The 19,288-nt window shown below is 37.0% G+C and overlaps 1 protein-coding gene across 8 annotated transcripts in view; it reads left to right on the top strand.

Moving 5' to 3' along the window:
• LOC127971948 (rab-3A-interacting protein) overlaps positions 1–16,917 on the top strand; it is a 48,979-nt gene extending 32,062 nt beyond the window's left edge. For 3 of the 8 annotated variants that reach the window (XM_052575337.1, XM_052575312.1, XM_052575289.1), the window contains 5 exons: positions 1,897–2,009; positions 9,765–9,782; positions 11,305–11,404; positions 13,241–13,310; positions 16,412–16,917. In XM_052575337.1, the coding sequence (XP_052431297.1) occupies positions 1,897–2,009; positions 9,765–9,782; positions 11,305–11,404; positions 13,241–13,310; positions 16,412–16,494 (384 nt within the window). In that variant the 3' untranslated portion in view covers positions 16,495–16,917. The remainder of the gene's footprint in view (positions 1–1,896; positions 2,010–9,764; positions 9,783–11,304; positions 11,405–13,240; positions 13,311–16,411) is intronic. The other 5 variants (XM_052575297.1, XM_052575328.1, XM_052575306.1 and 2 more) reach the window with 5 other exon arrangements.
• Positions 16,918–19,288: the final 2,371 nt, after the last annotated feature.

Below are 19,288 nucleotides of genomic sequence, written 5' to 3'. Positions count from 1 at the left end.
ATAGTCCAGTCTGGAGAGAACAAGAGCTTGGACAAGAAGTTGGGTTGCTTGCTCTGACAGGAAGGGTCTAATCTTCCTAATGTTGTATAAGGCAAACCTGCAGGACCGGGTCGTTGTAGCAATGTGGTCAGTGAAGCTTAGTTGATGATCCATCACAACTCCTAGGTTTCTGGCTGTCCTCGAAGGAGTTATGGTTGACGAGCCCAGCTGTATAGAGAAGTTGTGATGAATCAATGGGTTAGCTGGAACCACCAGGAGTTCAGTCTTTGTAAGGTTAAGCTGAAGGTGATGGTCATTCATCCAGCTAGAAATGTCAATCAGACAGGCTGAAATGCGAGCAGCTACCGTCGGGTCATCAGGCTGGAATGAGAAGTAGATTTGGGTGTCATCAGCATAGCAGTGATAAGAAAAGCCATGCTTCTGAATGACAGATCCTAAAGATGTCATGTAGACGGAGAAGAGAAGTGGTCCAAGTACTGAGCCTTGAGGAACCCCAGTAGCAAGGTGGTGTGACTTTGAAACATCACCCCTCCAAGACACACTGAAGGATCTGTCAGAGAGGTAGGACTTAACCCACAGGAGAGCAGTTCCAGAGATGCCCATCTTTCTGAGGGTGGACAGGAGAATCAGGTAATTAACAGTGTCAAAAGCAGCAGACAGGTCCAGTAAGATGAGTACCGAGGATTTTGAAGCTGCTCTTGCTAGTCGCAGGGCTTCAGTAACCGAGAGCAGAGCAGTCTCATTGGAGTGGCCACTTTTGAAGCCAGATTGGTTGCTGTCCAGGAGGTTGTTCTGTCCAAGGAACATAGAAAGCTGGTTGAACACAGCTCGCTCAAGTGTCTTTGCAATGAATGGAAGAAGGGATACCGGTCTGTAGTTTTCAAGAAGCGCTGAATTTAGAGATGGTTTCTTGAGCAATGGGCTTACCCGAGCCTGCTTGAATGCTAAGGGAAATTTTCCAGAGTGAAGAGAGGAGTTGATAATGTGAGTAAGTGAAGGTATGACTGAAGAAGAGATCGCTTGAAGGAGGTGAGTGGGGATAGGATCAAGTGGACAAGTAGGAGGATGATTGGACAGGAGAATTTTGGAGACGTCCATCTCTGAGAGTGGGGAGAAGGAGGATAAAGAGTGTGCATCGGTCATTGTGAAGTTGTCCTTAGTCTGTGGTGTGGAGAATTAGTCCGCTGTAAGAGTTGATGGAGGAGGTGGAGGCGGCGGAGCCGTGTATGTGTTTGCTTTTTGTTGTTTTCATTTAAACTGAAGTGTAGTTTTCTGTAGTAAACTGTCTTTGTATATTTCCTATTTTATATTCATTTCCTAGTATGTATTTATTTCTTTTGAACAAAACAATTTCAGAAATTTCATGTTTTAGTTTTTGTAGGTCATCTTGTAGCTTGTCAAGCTAACCAGCAAAACTTGATATCAAAAGCATCCTAAAGGTTACATGTGCTTGCACTATATTGTTGTGAGTAACCTTTCTTGGTATTGCTGTTTCAAATATCCCACCATAATCTGTAGTCCGAACCTGTCAAGGGCTAATGGCAATGGCAGATACATTACTAATTAGTTTTAAGGAAAATCCTTTTCTTTTCTTTTCTTTTTTTTGTCAAATAACCCTGTGTATGTGTGTGCTCCCGCAACCCCCAGAAACCCCTGAATATAGGTAACCTTGTGTCATATACTGTTTAATAGAACAACAGAATAAAAATAGCATATTGGTTTCAGTTACAAACCAAAATGTTTATCCAAAGGTAGGAAAGAAAGGGATTAAATTATGAGTAATGATTAAAATAAATTAGTAAATATTTTTACATAATCTGGCCTTCTAAAGGGCAGTTTAGTAAACTTCTTTAATTTATTTGTGCATGACTGATGTATAGTTTGTGTTATCCACAGCTCGGATCAGCGATCCTGGAGGCAGTTGAGCAGAATACACTGAGTGTGGAGCCTGTGGGATTCCAGCCACTGCCGGTGGTCAAAGCATCTGCTGTTGAGTGTGGAGGACCCAAGTGAGTGTGGCTGAATTCAGAGCTGCCTGACATTAGGCATGTTGTTCCAATAATCAGTGAACAGAGTAGTTTTATAGATCTTCAGCTCTCCTAAAAATGAATGAACCAAGTATCCTGTAAATAGGCTATTACAGTGTCATCAAATGTGATTACTATTCAGATACATAGTTACCTTTGTTTTTAAACATATATATTATTGTGCTAATGAGACATTTAACCTTTCTTAAAATAAATGAGCGAGAAAATGACAATTTTTACATTTTAATTTAATCTTTAATTTTAATGTTAGTACCACCCTGAAGATGCCCCTAAAAAAAACATAGGCCATGATTTATTTCAAATGCCATTATTTCGTACTAAGTATACTTCAAATCTTTTAACATATTTATTGACATATCACAAAAGATTTACTGATATAAAATTATAATTAAACTTTATTTGAAATTGTTCTTTTATTGCACAGTGCACATTATTTATAATATACCTAAAATGTGTTTTAATATCAATATTAATAACGATTGTATGATCTCTGTATAATATCAGTTTTTAAATGCAAGATATTAAAAGTGTACCTCAGACAGGGCTTGACAAAGAAAAAAAAATCGGTTCAATCCTAGCAGAATCGATATGTTAACGTTTCTGTTCCAGCGTTTCTCTCATATTATTACCGTTCCAAAACCATTTCGGGTGGAAGAAATACTGGTTAATAACGTTTTTTTTTTTAAAACATTTTATTTGCCTATAATTTGGCTAATAATAATAATAATAGTAATAAGTACAGCGTGTTCTTTACTCAAAAAGAAAAGGAAAAAAAGAGAGATCTGGTAACGTTAGCCAGTAACACACTGCACTTGTCACAGCCAATACAGCAGATTTTGGCAAAATGTAGGCTACTAAAAAAACTCATTAATAATATACTTTGCACTTTAAAGACTTCAAAGTATTTTTAAAGATATACAAAAAAAAAAAAATCTGCATTGTTTAAAAAAACACTTGAATAAGATTGCATTTTGAGAGTGAAAAAATAGTCACGACTCACATCACATTTTATTAGCCCTACTACTATCAGAAATAATGATGGTTAAAATGCCTGTAATCTAAAGCAAAATGTTTACAAACATTCTAAAAACAGTTATTAGTTTCTCTCCGAAACAAATCCTCTCAAGTTTAGGCTATAAAAATGTCAATCCAAAAACAAATTAATTTAAGGTGAAGCTGATGCTTACCACTCTCATTCGGCACGAATCCAAATGTTTCCATATTCCCGAAGTATCTGGATGCTAAAATATGATTTATTATATAGTGTTTGTACTTTCATCGATATAAAACATCATCCTTCAGATCCGCTATATCAGCACAGTGAGGTGCAGTCAAGCTGAATGCAGCAAATTTTGTACAACGGAACAGTGTGACTTTTTATTTGTTTCTTTAACTGTATTTTATTTTGATAATGAACAGGCTTCAATATAACAAAATTATGTTGTGTGTGCGCATAAGGTGTTGGGCCAATGGTAATACCAACGCTGACAGCAAGACATTTAAAGCTGTCAAGCTTTTGCAAAATAAAGAAAACTACTCTTTGCTGTTTAAACTTTGGAACACATGTGTCACAAAGAATCGTAATTTAGCTAATTTTTACTTTTGTTTCATTAATCTGTCATTATGATTTAAGTGAAATATATTTAATGTAAATGCCTATATTCCTTTTTATGTAAACCTATAGTTTTTCTGTTTTCTCCATTCACAGAAGCGCTGTCTGTGCATGTGATCTGTTGAATTCATCTTACGCTATCCTCAGATAAACTCTAAGGGTGGTGCATTGCCATTGCGATTTACCTATGATGAATTTACAGTGGAGTGGACATATCATTCGTTGGCTTCAGTGCTAAATTTACATTTGCCTTATTACTGGAATTCTTGATTGGTTGACATCAAAAAAAAAAAAAAAAAAAAGTATTTAATGATAACATAACGTAATTAACCGGTTAATGGCCATTTCAAATTTTCGATTCTGTTTGAAACTATCAAATTTGATTTAGTTTCTGTTTCTGGTTTTGTTCCTGTCAAAATTTGGTTTGTTTCCGTTTTCATTTTCGATCCTTGAACCCGTTCAGAGCCATGACCTGAAGTATACTTGCAATTAGGGATGCACCGAAATGAAAATTCTTGGCCGAAACCGAAAACCGAAAAAGAGAAAACCAAGGCCGAAAACCGAAACCGAAACACAGAAATAAATTATGCCAATTATTAGTACCATTGCATTTATTGCTATGACCGTGTACTAACTTTACTAAAATTAAGATATTGCAATTGCATAAATTAATATTAAAGTTTCAAAGATAATTACAATTACATAACTTATTAAAAAAAAACATAAAAATACATAATTACAAATGATGTAAATATTTATTAAGCACATTGCAACAATGCACAGTGTAAAATAAAATTCAAACTAAAAATTTATCCCACTCATGTGTATATTTAATAATAATGTACAGGCCTACTGGCCTGCAGAAAGGTTTTAAAATGAACAGTTCTCTCATAAAAACAAAGTGCATTTAGGTGAAGTGCATTTGAAATTTTTCTATGTAGGACTAGAAAGTGCATTACTTCTCCAGTTGGCAAGACTGTTATCACTTCTGGGGATGGGGACTTCAGACAGATAACCATCTAGCTGTTGAGCAGTTGAGCTTGTCATCTGCCTGACATTTGAGAAATATTTGAGAGAGTGTATTTAAATAGGGCCAGGGCATAAATAAACATTTTTATCAAATTAAAGCAGAAATCTAGCAGAAAATCTAGCATAAATATGGCTACAATCTGATATTATGTATGTATATATGTTTGTGTGTGTGTATAAGAACAAAATAGCCAACGTATTATTATTATTTGAGGCACTTTCTTGCAGAATTCCACTGAACATATCAGACAGCGATGGTGCATTCCACTCATCTGGTGCAGAGACCAGTCTTTTTTTCTGCGCTCTGATCTGTCTCCTGCGCTTGGCGCTTCTCCGTCTCCACGCGGGTTCTCCGCATCCAGCGCGGCCTGGATCATTTCTCGTGCGCGCTGCCTTATTTCCGCATCCAAGTAATGGTCATTATAACGCGGATCAAGCACATGCGCGATGAAGTGCAGAGGATCCGAAAAGATCTCAGTGAGACATGTGCTAACAGACTCTATAAGTACTTTTCTTTGTTTTTACTTCGTGGTCCGTCTTAATCTCTTTGTTAGGAGACGCTTTAGTGCTGCGAATAAAGGAATACGAAGAGATTTTGCTCGGTTAAGTGACGTCAATGGTGTGCATTGAATTTAGTTGTAATACATTTTTGTACCACTAGAGACCGCCAGAGCGCTCCCAGACATTTGTAATGTCCACAAGAAGAAGTCATTTTTCTAATATGAAGCGGGCAAAGAAAAGTACAGCGTTGGAGCACTTTAAAATTGAGACTGACGGGGCAAAATGCAAGTATTGCAATACAGTGCTTAGATATACTTCAAGTAAAACCTCGTTGTTGTAATCTCAACAGCCAACACCCAGGCATCATTAGGCCGGCGGCGACACACTGGATGCGTGGCGAAAGCGTCTCAGCTGCGTGGCTGCGTGTCTGTTTTTAATTCGGCTCCCATGTTAACAGGTTAGAGCTTGCCGACTGCCTGCGTGAGACGCGCAACTCAGGCGTGGCTCGACGCGTGCATGCTAGAAATAGAACCGACGCCTTGTTGGAAGCGTTTCCAGGCAAAATATAATAGGAAAATATGTTTATATGTCATTTTGTACTAAAATACATATGAATTCATGACATTTTGATATTTGAAATTATATAGGTTGACATAAATTCAGATATAAATGTAATTTAAAAAATAATAATAATAATTATCGATTTTCAAATATTGTACCTGTCAAACATAGTCATAGTCATAGCCTTAGCGAGGCGGCCGCGGAGCCTGCTTGTTACCTTCGCCTAAACACGGAAAGTTACATAACTATTACTAGAGCCTGTTCCTTTATAACATAGCCAAAGGTCGGTGTATATTTGCGTTATACATTTTAGGCTTATTCTCAAATTCAGATTGTGTTAGGAGGCGGGATTATTAGGCAGTTTTAATAGGACAATTTGACCGGAGAGATTAAATTTTGTTGGACATTTCATTTTTTTTTTCGGCCAATGTCCGGCAATTACCGGACAACGGAAACCCTGGCGCACACTATGGTTAACCGAGTATTATCCGCTAAGGGCCTCGGTTAACGGTTAATGAAAAACTTGAAAACGTGCAGCCCTAATAGAAACAATAAAACTTTCAATTCACACAGCTATAGCTTACCTAGATTGTGGAGGCCAGACGTCAGCCTATTTTGTGGAGGTTTTCACTTTTTCCACCACTCCTGTCTTTCCAAGGATGTATTTATGGAACTCTGCACAATTCATCACCAAATTCATTTTTACTTTGATTTCGTTGCGGACCAGGTTAAATGAGCACTTGTTTCTTACATCCGTCCATGCACCTTTCATAATTGAAAACACCTGTTCTGAGTACGCATTGCTCACGGGGATGCTCAAAATGATAGACAGCAGCTTGACTTGGAACGCAGACCTGCTCCTGAGTGCTTGAGCCCAAAGCTCACCTACATGATGACTGTGTATCTCCAGATGAGGTAGGGTGACCATATGCGCCGTTCATATTCAGGATTTTAATATTGCCTAAAATATCCAGGTTTTGGCTATTTGTACGGTGCAGATTGATTGTTGTGAATCATGAGAGCTATAAAGAGCAGAACAGACGGCTCCTTATGCTTTTGAAACGCTTTTACGTGTATGTTCGTTCGTTTGACTTGAAGGATTGTGGCGCACTTTTGTTTTTTTTTTTTGATTTGTGCGCAGCGACGCTTCAAGTCAATCGAACGAACAAACACGTGTGCATATTTGCATAGCTTTGATTGTTCCTTCTAGATCTCACCTTCTCACACGCAGCCCCACGATTGGTCGACTATGTACAATACCTGCATGTTATTGGTCAAGCTGCTCTGGATGTTTAAGGCATTATTAAAATTCTGGCTGGGATGTGTCCCATATGAACGGCGCATATGGTCACCCTAAGATGAGGCAATATCTCTTTCAGAACACAGCTCATCCAGGTCAAGCTCATCCTCCATCTGAAGGGCAGATACAGCTGCAGTTAATTTCTGGTAGCTGATTTCTTGCTTTTCCTTTAGATTGAAAGACTGGATGATGAACAGCTGCCCAGTTTTTAAGAAATTGAACCATTTCTAAAGGTATTGCTCCGCAATATCATAGAAACTTGTGAATTCTCTCTTGAGCCTGTCAACCCTAAGATTAATGGAGGAGAGGAGGACACGGTCAACTTTTGCTCGGAAAAAAGCATCTTTTTTTGCGCTGCTGCAGTTTGGTTCGGAGGCCGTTCATCAGCGCATACACTTCAGCTGAGGTGAGGCTGTCACTCTCAAGACTCAGCACAGCACCAGTGAACATCTTTAAAGTATTTTGCAAGAAGAAGAGAGTGACCTCCAACTCGCTGCATTCATCTTCCTCTCCACGCTCGTTACCCCGGAGCGCATCCCAGAGGACATGGGGCACATCTCCTCTCCCAGCAACAAGAAGTAGCTCCACACAGCTGGCCAGGTGTTAATAAGTCTGTCAATTGCAGGGAGCAGGCTCAACCATCGTGTCGGGACGTGGCGCAACAGTGTATGGTACTCCATGTCAGTAAATTCAAACATTTCTTTGAGGGTGGAAACTCTCTTGGCAGAACAGCTGAAATGGTTGAATTATTTTATCACAATAGTCTCCACATCTGTTTGCATTGCTGGCACGTTTAACGGCATTGTGTATAATGTGAGCTGGGCAGTTTGCAGGCAGGATCTTGCTGATTTTTTTTTTTCCGATTTTGGTAAATGGAGTGTTTTCTTCCATAATTCACTGCTGCATTGTCAGCCGAGTATGCCGAGATGTTATGGATGCTGAGTTTGTGTTCCTTTAATTTATTCAGTAAGGTGTCAGTGACAGCATCTGCGCTCTCGGCTGCCTGTCTAAAGAAATCAAGAACTCCGTTCTTGGGGTCTCCTCAGGAGTCCAGAATCTCACAGAGATTGGGAATGTTTTCACATTGCCTTTATTAGAGGCATCATTTGCAATGGAAAATAATATTTATTTTGACTTGAGGCTCTGGGAGGAGTCAGATGCAGGGGTGCCAGGATGTTCATGACCAGTGCTTCAGCTTTTTGTGCGACCGCAGGTGACGAGGTTAGCTATAGCTGAATCAGAATACAGTTTTGGTGTTAATTTCATCGCACAGTCAAGCTATCTGTATGATTATTGGTGGACCACACAGTGGAACACGGAGGTCAGCTCAGCAGCAGCTATTTTATTATACATGAAATCATCCTGCTTCTTAAACAAGGACGAGACCAACGTGTTGGTCTGTACTATCGCGGTGTTGGTACAGTGTAGTTTGCTGCGAGCATGCAGCCTAAAATCTGCCTCCCCTCCATGAGAAACACCAAACTCTTTCCTACACACTTTGCAGAACGTTTTACTTTCATCGCTTAAGGCTGTGGCAATCCATGGATACTTCCCCACCCACTCCTCCCGGTACCTGCAGAGGCGTTTTTGCTTTTTAGCAGCGTGTTGGGGTTCCGGTACACCAGCCATGCCAACCGAATGAATGAAAATTAGCTTATCAATGCATATCTAAATTCGCGCCTAACTACCTGTTTGCTAAGATGCTGCAGCCAATGAGCAACCGGCGGGGGCTGCTTGCAGGATGACTCAACCTCCGCAGACAGTTTTTAATGTCTATCAGACAACAACTACTCAATTTCAGGACTGTCCCTAATTTTTCGGGATGTCTGGTCAACCTAGGGTGATGCGAAGAAAAGAATTAAGAACCGCTGATTTAGAACATTGGTTTTGAAACTTGTGAATCCATTAGAATCATTAGAAGACAGAATCGCGATTCATATATGAACAGATTTCTTATGTGCACCCCTAGTTTTCTCTTCCTCTTCTCTAAAGCAGCAAAACATGGCCTCAGCCCCTTTGTTGCGTGTTCCGTGGGTGGGGTTTGTCTGGGTTTGTGATGTTCAGAACCCAGGAAGAAGTTTGTTTTAGTCCCTTGTCAGCGATTTTTGAAGGCATTAAACTGCCAGAATTTGAAAAGACGATATCTGCGTTTGCATTGAACTTTCAGTGCTGCAACTTTGCAGATATTGTTTATACTCAAACAGCAACAATACACATTAACTAACATTTAAAAATAGTGAAATCAGTACAAATACAGTCATTCAATGTTAGTTCATGTTAATTCACAGTGCATTAACTAATGTTAACAAGCACAAATTTTAATATGAATAATTAGTTAATTGGTAAATGTTGAGATTAACATCAACTAAGCTTAATAAATGCTGTGGAAGTATTCTTCATGCTTATTTCATGTTAACTAAATCTTATTGTAAATTATTTAAATTTATAGTAAATTCCCATGCTGGGAAACTAGGATTCCCTTATACATTCTTTTATATTTAACCAAAATCTTTTTACTAGACGTATTTAAAGTTTGTCAGATCCATTACTACTCCGTATCTCTAATGTAGCTGTTTATTTTAATTCCATTGTTGCTAAAAATGTTGTGTAGATCAAGCTTGTCAGCATAACGTTCTTTCGTCATTTTTTTCTTTCTGTATTTGTGTATTTTTGTTGATTTTGTTCTCGTACCAATGAGCTCTTCCTGTGGCAGGATGGTACAGACTCTCGTGTAAGTGAATCCTAATAAGACCCTCGGTCCTCCTTATCTGACCCGTGCCACTAGAGATGTTCCGATACCCTTTTTCTCTTCCCGATACCGATTCCGATACCTGGGCTCAGGGTATCGGCCGATACCGAGTACTGATCCGATACCTGGGTGTATATCTGTATATACAGCTGTATATACTACTAGCCCTGTGTAAATTGCTAGAATTTTTTTATGGTGTGCTTCAGACAGATCCCTCAATAAAACATGAACAAATACATGGTGAACTACTGTATTTATTACAGTATTTTTATTATCTAACATGAATTTGACAGTATTATTTATTTTCTTATGCAAAAAAGAACTTTTTGCAGCCAAAAATCTAACACCGCAAACTAAAAAAGGTATTTAAGTTTTACAATATAACTGTATAAAAAAACTGCAACAAAAAAGATCTATTAATCAGATAATCTCTTTACAACAAAACAAGTAAAAAACAAGCAACCATCTAGGCATAATTATTATTATTATAGAGACGTATTATTATTACTGTAGGCTACAACAGTAGCTTTATATATTGTCAATTTACTCATGTAAACCAAACATTTATTTTAATGGGCTGCCATGAAGATCTTTGAGTGTCTGTGTTTATGATATGACAGTATTCTCAAATGAAACGGTAAATTCTCATGAAGTGACGGTTTATGCGTTCGTGTCCTCATGACACACAGCAGAGACTACAAAACAGCGAGCTCTCGCGCATCTGTGCCAGTCACCCACAGAGATGTAGATTTTGCGGGAGTAATATTTAAATAGTATTTTGCAGTTTAATATTCACAGACACTAGTATATATTCGGCTACTGTCTGGAGCCCTGCGCTTTGACTTACACGGAAGCGACTGAACGCAGCTGCCGGTACTGAATATACTCGAGAGTCTGTAACTACCGGTACTACAGAGACATACTGCTAACCACTGATCTATAATATAGTAGCGGCTTCACTGTGTTTTGGCAGTTTAGAATGTGATGAGTGATCCAGTCATATATAGATAAGGGCTGCTAACGCGTTTTCATTTCTTCTTCGCTGCTCTAAACAGGGGTTGCTTGTGGCAACACAGCACAACTTCCTGTGTTTTCAATGCATTTTGAGCAGCGAAGAAGAACCGTGCAGCGGTTAGGCAAAGCTTGCGGTCATAACTAGGTCTTTTTTAAGAAAATGGTATCGGATCGGTATATGGGTTCATGTACTCGCCGATGCCGATGCCAGAATTTGTTGTGGTATCGGAGATATTTCCGATACTAGTATCGGAATCGGAACAACTCTACGTGCCACCCTGTCTCCCGATCCCCGTCTTATTTTCCTAGTGCCTGTGTTTCAGGGAGTTAATTTCTCAGTGCCTGTTTATGTGTGCTTCGTTTTCGTTATTCACGAAAGTGTTTAGTTTACAGTCCTAAATGGCTCCTCAAGTTATATATAGTTACATATATTGTATATATACAATATAATATAGTTTTTAAAGCTTTGCATCTCTTTCCCACTGTGCAGGAAATGTGCCTTGTGTGGTCAAACCAAAACCTGCAAGCACAGAATCAAGTTTGGTGACTCCGGCAACTATTATTATGTATCTCCGTTTTGCCGTTATCGGGTGAGTATTGCATTATTGCCTTGTTGTAGGCTTCACAGCATCTCCTCTGAAATTGAGAAACACATATATTTGTTTAGTGTCATATGGACACTTAAGGTGATGATACACGGGGCAGCTTTTTTGAGCAGTGTTGCTTGGGCACTTTCCCATTGAGAATGGGCAACAATTTTGTATCTGGATACTTCAGTTCATGGGCCCTGTGTCTCACCTGGGTGCACACTGATGGCAACGTTGCCCGGCAACATTGGTCAAACAGTTGCCCGGTGTATCATCACCTTTCGGTAGATCAGTCTTCAGAAAAAATTGTTATTTCTCATTCTGCTGCATATCCAGAGAAAGCATATTTATGTGTTTCAGTGGTTGCAGAATTAATGCTTTGAAAGTCAAAATGTAATGTTTTAAAAGTTTAAAACTAGATGAGTAAAGTTTGTACGAACTTTGAACCTGGGTTGAAAAAGCCTTGACTAGAATCTTGAAGCAGTTGGAAAGTTTAGATGGATTGATTAGATAGATCTAGGTTGCATATTACTAACATGTTACTAGTGTGTTTGTGACATGATTAGTGTGTTGTTAGTAAGTTGCTTACATGTTTCTAACACAATTAGCATGTTTCTTACATATTCTAGCATGATTAGCATGTTGCTAGCATATTTTAACATGATTATTGTGTAGTTAGCATGTTTCTAACTTAATTAGCATCTTGTTAGCATGTTTAAGCATGTTGTTAGCATGTTTCTAATATTATTAGCATTTTTCTAGCATGTTTTAGCATGATTAGCATCGATTGATTGATTGATTGATTGATTGATTTTTGTCATTTGGAGTTTGAAAAGTCTTTGATCATTTGAACATTCCGTCAATGTAAGCCTATGGGAATTTTATAATTTTGAATCTTAATTTTTATGAAAACCTTAAATTGTATCGTTTAGAAAAATCAAAGCAACTAATTTCAGAGCAGTCTGAAGTTCTGACTCGTGTTTTCAGGTAGTAGCTTGAAAGCTCTAGGAGGAGATACTGACTAAAGTTTGGCTCAGAAGAACAAACTTAAAAAGCAGATCACTAAGTTGGCTTTTTCATGACTTAATATCAGAAAATGTATGGCAAGGCCCTGGAACTTCTAATATCAGACCATCCTACTAAATCAAGCAATTGGATAAAAATAGCAATTGCAAAGAATGGACCTGAAAGTCCGTTACAAATTCCAGTCATCTAGATTCACTTCAACACATTTAGTCTCTTTTGAGAGGCTGACTAGAAGACTTTTTCGAGAAAAACTGACATGAAGTCACAGCTAAGACTGATATGAGACCAGGGACAAAACCTTACAAAATAAAATACTGTGTCTAATAAGACTACCATTAATCAGTGGGCATGGGAAATGAAAGGGGACATAACAAAAAGCTCATGTTAATGTTGAGTACCTATATATTAGTATTGTATCCATCATATCTCTGAAGAGTCTTTAGTTTTATCAGATTTTTAAAAGAAAGACACAGCTTTACGATTCTCTCCGAAAACAGTCAAACACCGTGAGGCATGCCATGGGCAGAGCTGAAGAGTTTTCTTTACAAATAAGTGTTCTTTAAAGGGGACATAACGCACACAGTTGCAGCCAATCATCAAAAATCATAATGCTCTATAATCTTTTACAAGGCTTTTTTTTTTTTTTCTACATGTGCTTACTTTTTACTTTTGATTGAAATATGACAGGCTTCAGATTCACCATGTCCGCTTTTAAGTATTCAGTTTTTATACTTTGAATGTTATCATAGCATTGTTCTCATTTGCAATAGTGAGGTTTGTACAAATGTCATTTTTCTTCTTTACCTACTTCAGATCACTTCTGTTTGCAACTTCTTCACCTACATTCGCTACATCCTTCAAGGACTTGTCAAACAACAAGATGGTAAACTAATCCAACTAATCTCCCTTGTATTCACATCATTCAAAAATACGTATAAGCATCTAAGCTTGATGCGGTTTTCCACATGGATTTCTAGAAGTTTCTGTTTTAGTTTTAAATATAAAAATAATTGATGGTGTTCCAGTATGAAATCATTGTATATTCAAGTGAATGTGTTATGTAAGGTATATACTCATAAATGCTTTATTCTAATTGCTATTATTGTAATTTTTTTTTTTTTTTTTTAAGAAAAAAAAAATTCTGCTTCTGCTAAATAAGTTACTTTTCTGGTGATTTTCTGCATCACCAAACTACACTATGCAATCTACAGTTTCTGGTATCTACAAAGACTCTTAGACATTTAGGGAAACATGCTGGTCATGTAATTTTAGCCTGGTGGAATACATTGAGAGAGATAACCTGCTTCCCTGTACAACTGAAATGTAAAAAATATAGAAAATACAAAACCAGTATAAACCAGTTTTCATCTTGTGGGTGTATACTAAAGGTCGACCGATATATTGGGCCGATATTTGTCTTTTATTTTTTATTTTTTTTTTTATATATATATATATATCGGCATCGGCCGATATCCGTGTTTAGTAGTGCCAATTTAAAGTCAGGCACGTCGGCGGGCAGCCCGTGTTATTGGTGCAGTGGAAAGTACTGCTGCCGCATGTGAAGGACCCCAAGCCAAAACTTTTGGAAGATTCAACAACAGTCCTGAGAGATAAAGGTAGTCAAAGAATTTCACTCTGTTAATGGGGTGGACAAGTTGGCAGCTCTCACAAACACTTCAGCGTGATTGAGGGCTACGTTACTCCGCCTCGCTCACAGACAGCACCGTGCTCGGAGAGACAGCTTTCCTGGAGCTGCCCAGAACCGTGAATCACATTTGTTCGAAAGCATGGCTTAATGCAGACAATAGCCAGGTTTCCATCCAACTCATTTGTATTTAGGGATGTCAGTATTCGATAATTTCCATGATTGATCATTGATTAAATTAACGATCAATTAATAACCTTAATGCTGCAAAATGCTTCTGCAGCAGTATTATTATTATGTGCAAAAGCCACTTGGAAAAAAAGCTTTCTCACCCGAATTAAAGGGGTTTTAGTCTGAATAAAATGCTAGTAGCAGGACTGTAAAATTAATAGATGTGATTATAATCATCTGATAAAATGAAGAGATCGTGCCATACGTTGGAGATCATTTTACTTTGTCGACTGTTGCCCGTCAAGAAGAACGCTGAATGCGCCTCTTTAAATGGTTTCATGGTGCTCATAGTTGTATTTTAAAAAGCAATTGCAATGTTTTCAAATTACACTATAAGCAGTGGTTTTCAACCTGTGGGCCGCGATGGTATTGCAGGTGGGATGCAATTACTATTAAAAGAAATAATAATATTATTCATATTTGTAAAAATGTCATGACATAATAACATCATTTCATATAATTAAAAAACAAAAAATATATATTAAACTGTAATAATGCTTCCATTATTCGAGCTGGCTGATTTATCTTAGATATTTTTGCTGCATAAGCTACAGAACAACAGCAGTTGTGCCAAGCGGTGCCATGCAGCCCGAGTTATTTTCTGTTTATTGCCAGTTCATTCAATAAAGACAGTTAACAATCTAGCTTCTGAGTACTAAGTTATTAACCCAACAATAGCAGGGTCAGTTAATTTTGTTGCAGTGGGCCTCGCAAACATATGTGTTTGGTTGTGTGAGCGCCGAGTTGAAAAAGGTTGGGAACCACTGCACTATATTATTAAAAATAAAATTATCCCAAACGGAACTCTGGCACTTGTGGTTGTGCTGCGCAGTCAGTTAACCGCTTTTTTCACATCAAACATTTTATGATATAAATATTATGACCAGTACTTTATTCGATCGTGTTCTGCAAAATATTTTTAGAATTTTTGCGTTCCGCTGGCCCTATTTGTTTTAAATAATCCGGCATTTACAGTGCATTAGATCGTGACCGTGCATGAGTGCTTGCATACGAGGACAAGCAAGCGCGGGTTTGGCCAGATGTATTTGGAGGTTATTGCTCATGTTTTGTTCTGCACATATCCAAATGTTTCCATATTCACAATGTATCTGGACGTTAAACATATATATATATATATGTACACTAGACAGAAAAGAACATCCTTTTCACGTGAGCAAAAACGTCCTTGGCATAACAGCAGAGTGGATCGGTATACTACGGTCTATTTAAACTGACCAGTGTAACCTTTTATGTTTGGTTGACTTTATTTTAATAATGAACAGACTGCGATGTAAGTTTGAAATTAGAATGCACTTTAGATGTTCTGTGGCATTTAAACCAAACACAAATGTTGCTGGTTGCTAGTGTGTTTGCAGCACTACTTTTTTTATTTTTGATATATTTTATTTTTTTATATATTTTCCATTTAATTGATTTTTATTTATTAAATTGTATTTATTTTATTTAAATGTATATTTCAGTTTACATTTCTGTTCCAACAAACTTGAAAAATTTTGCTTGATAAATGCTCTAACACTTTTATGTAAATTGACTTGTAAAATACACTGTCAGGGTCCAGAAAAGTATGAAAAGCATCGTCAGAATAGTCAGCGTAGCACCATTTTGGAGAATATGAGCTGTATGCAGGCATCTTACGATTGTCGCGTGGCTGACACAGAAGAGTACTGCTTAAATGTGTTGTCACAACATAAATACAGATGTAACATGGGACAAAAATTGAAAACCTAGCAGTATTACATGATTTGAAATAGAGAGAGGAAGACTAGTTTTGACTGGTTTATTGAATCCATGAGTTGTTGACTGGAGAATAGCTTAAATCGAATCAGTACAATTAGTGAATGGATCATTCATTATGATTTGTGAAATGATTCACAGATTCTTTAAAAAGAATCAGCTCATTCATGAGTCAAACATTGCTATCACCCTGGAAGAGGGTTTTGATTTATTTTTTCAATTAGAAATAATGAATTACAATTTGTTTTTTTTTATTTTATGTTGTTTGCAACAGTGGTAAATGTAAAAATGCAGAAGTTTGCTCTTATGAAAATTTCCCTTCTAACACGTACATGTTGCTGTGTTTTACCAAGCAGAGCAGATGTTCTGGGAGGTCATGCAGCTACGGAAGGAGATGTCCAACACCAAGTTAGGGTACTACAAAGATGAACTGTGAACATAGCCATCACAGTCAAGAGAATTCCATCGTCTTAACCCGGCCACTCCTTGACATGATGGAGTTTACTAGTCCTGTCAGAGTGGCTTCCCAGGGACCACCACACCTTTATTGAAATAGAAGGAGAAGACACTAAAGCATGAACTGTAGCTGGAGGTTGTGTTCTCTCTGAAGAATCTGCACATTGAAGGATGAAACACACTCAAATAAACGCATCTCAAACTCTCTTAGATTGATATGTTCAGTGCTGTAGCTAGCTGTGTGCTGTTGTGAAGTTGTGTTCTTATATCTGGAATGTTCTGTCTATATTCTCTCAGACCGCTGTGTGTATTTCCTCATGAGTCTCATCTAGCCTCCCTCATTTTGATTTTAGTGCCTTTCTGGAAGCCTGAATAAAGTTGTACACCTCCAGAGGAGAATAAACACTGGTGTTTGTCCTAATGAAGCAGTGACCTTCACAGCATGTGAAGATACATGAAGACATTTTGCAGCTGTAAGGGGCTGTTTACATCAAGGATGATAAGTATAAAGATAACCATAACTATAAACATTTAATAATCATTCCAATTCTGATTGCCTTTCAGTGTTTTGATAATTCATCATGATGAACATCATGATCATTTTTAAAGGGATAGATCACTTTAAAGGGATAGATCACAATTTTGTCATGCCTCATGTAGACTTTTGTTAATCTCAAAACACAAATGAAGATATTAGTCATGAAATCTAAGAGGTTTCCGTTTCTCTATTGAAATTACAGGTAACCAAAACTTAAAAGATCCAAAAAAAAAGTGATGAAGTCTTTAAAAAACAAATCCATATTAATCTGGCTGTTTAATTCGGCTGTTTAATCCAAGTTTTGTGAAGAGGTAAGATTGCTTAGATAAAATAAATTGATTTAATTTTGGATTTTATTCACATATAAACAATGATCAACACACATACACATATGGTAAACACAGAAGCTTGTGTGTGCATTCCAATGCCTATATAATATTTCAATCATAAATTACCTGGACTTTTATAAAAATATATCCTAATATATCTTATAATATTTAAAATACTGACAGGCAATCAGAATTCACCCAACTTTGAAGAGTTGAGCATTTGAAGGCAGATGGCAAAAAATGCAGCACATGCTTATAATAAACAGAACATTACTGTATGTTGGTGTGGATGCCAAATAAGTAAATTTTATAGTTTTCTTTACAGTTATTTTTGGTGTGAACAGGCCTTAAAGGTGGCAAGCATGAATTTTATCATCTAAATATTAATTTTAGAAAACCTAATTCTACATACTGGTTGAAAAAGCCATGTTGAAGTCACTGTAAAATGCATATAAAGACTTTTATCCACTACGTTAATTAACTATATTAGAATAATTATGATATATGCTCGAATATAAATTTATTCAAAAGTACATAATGCAGTTTTACACATACAGTAATCTGATGAATGCCCTTTTATAATGCTTCATTATGAATTATAATAATGTTTAATTTCTGAAATGTTTTGATAAAAATTGGGGGCATAAAGTTAAACATGACATGGGGTGCACAGGCATCATCTAAATAAAATAAAAGAATTAAAATGAATAAAACATCAAAAATCTGCATCATGCAACTGAAATATTTTTATAATAATTTATCCATCATAGCTGTTTATGTGTTGACACCCCTCCCTTGCCTTTTATTAAGGACTTTAAGAAACAGCTGCAATGGTACAGCAATAGCATTTGGCATTCCACCACGTATGCATGACTTTGTGACGTTTTGAGAGTATTATTCGCTTTTTTTGGATAAGTGGATATTCAAATCCCTGCCAATCAATTAAATGAGCAGAGATAACTGAAATTCACTTAATCGCTTATGCTTAAGCTCCAAACTTGCAGTAACCTGTACTGTCCATGGTGGAAGCTTTTAATTGAATTCAGTCTTTTTTCTTTTTTTTTTTCCTTTTTTTATTATGCTTTATGTCAAATATTTTCTCCATACTGTCTGACATAAATTGGCACTCATTGAGATACAGTTGTCCAATGGAAAAAGGCTTACTGAATGAATGAAATTATCTTCCAAAGGATCCTGGAGAAAGTAGCTGTTTATTTTTAAACACTGCTAGTAGCATGGAAATAATGTTATGATATTTATACTGTGGTTATATTATGTACATAACGCGATCAAAGACGGTTTATGTGTATACATGACTGATCAGCTGCAATACCGCTGTAACTTTTTATACAAAGGGAATAAAATATATATGAATATATAATGTAGTGAAATATGATGCTATAAACAACACTTCATGATTAGTTGATCTCTGCAGCTGCAACAGTGAAAGTATAGTAGAAGATTTCAGTGTAGTTCCGTATTTAATACTTATTTTATATGCAAAGATGTAACACAATCATAACAGTGACACCGAAGTCTTGGTTCAGCCAAGGAATCAGATAGTCTTCATTATTCAAAAGTTATTAGCATACATATTAGTGCAACTTTAGACAGTTGGTGATGCTAGAGGGTTTGAGATGTAGATTCCAATTACTATGAAATTACTACGGTTAGTGTTCAGACTTTTCTATCAGCATGTCAAATTTCTTTATATGTTATTCTATGGTTTTCCATAGACTCAAAAGAAGACAACGACTAACCTTTGATGCTCCCCCATAATAATGTGCAATATGTATACACTCAAATGTATTGTAAGGTCTAATGAAATGTGTAAGATAAATGTTTTTAATTTTAACATATGGTTAGACCATATGACAATTTCATAAATTGAGTCAATAAATTGAAAA

Source organism: Carassius gibelio, chromosome A4 (genome assembly GCF_023724105.1).
Source record: "Carassius gibelio isolate Cgi1373 ecotype wild population from Czech Republic chromosome A4, carGib1.2-hapl.c, whole genome shotgun sequence".
Taxonomy (NCBI): Eukaryota; Metazoa; Chordata; class Actinopteri; order Cypriniformes; family Cyprinidae; genus Carassius; species Carassius gibelio.
The sequence above is the reverse complement of the archived record's forward strand: the minus strand, read 5'-3'. Positions and strand labels throughout refer to the sequence as shown.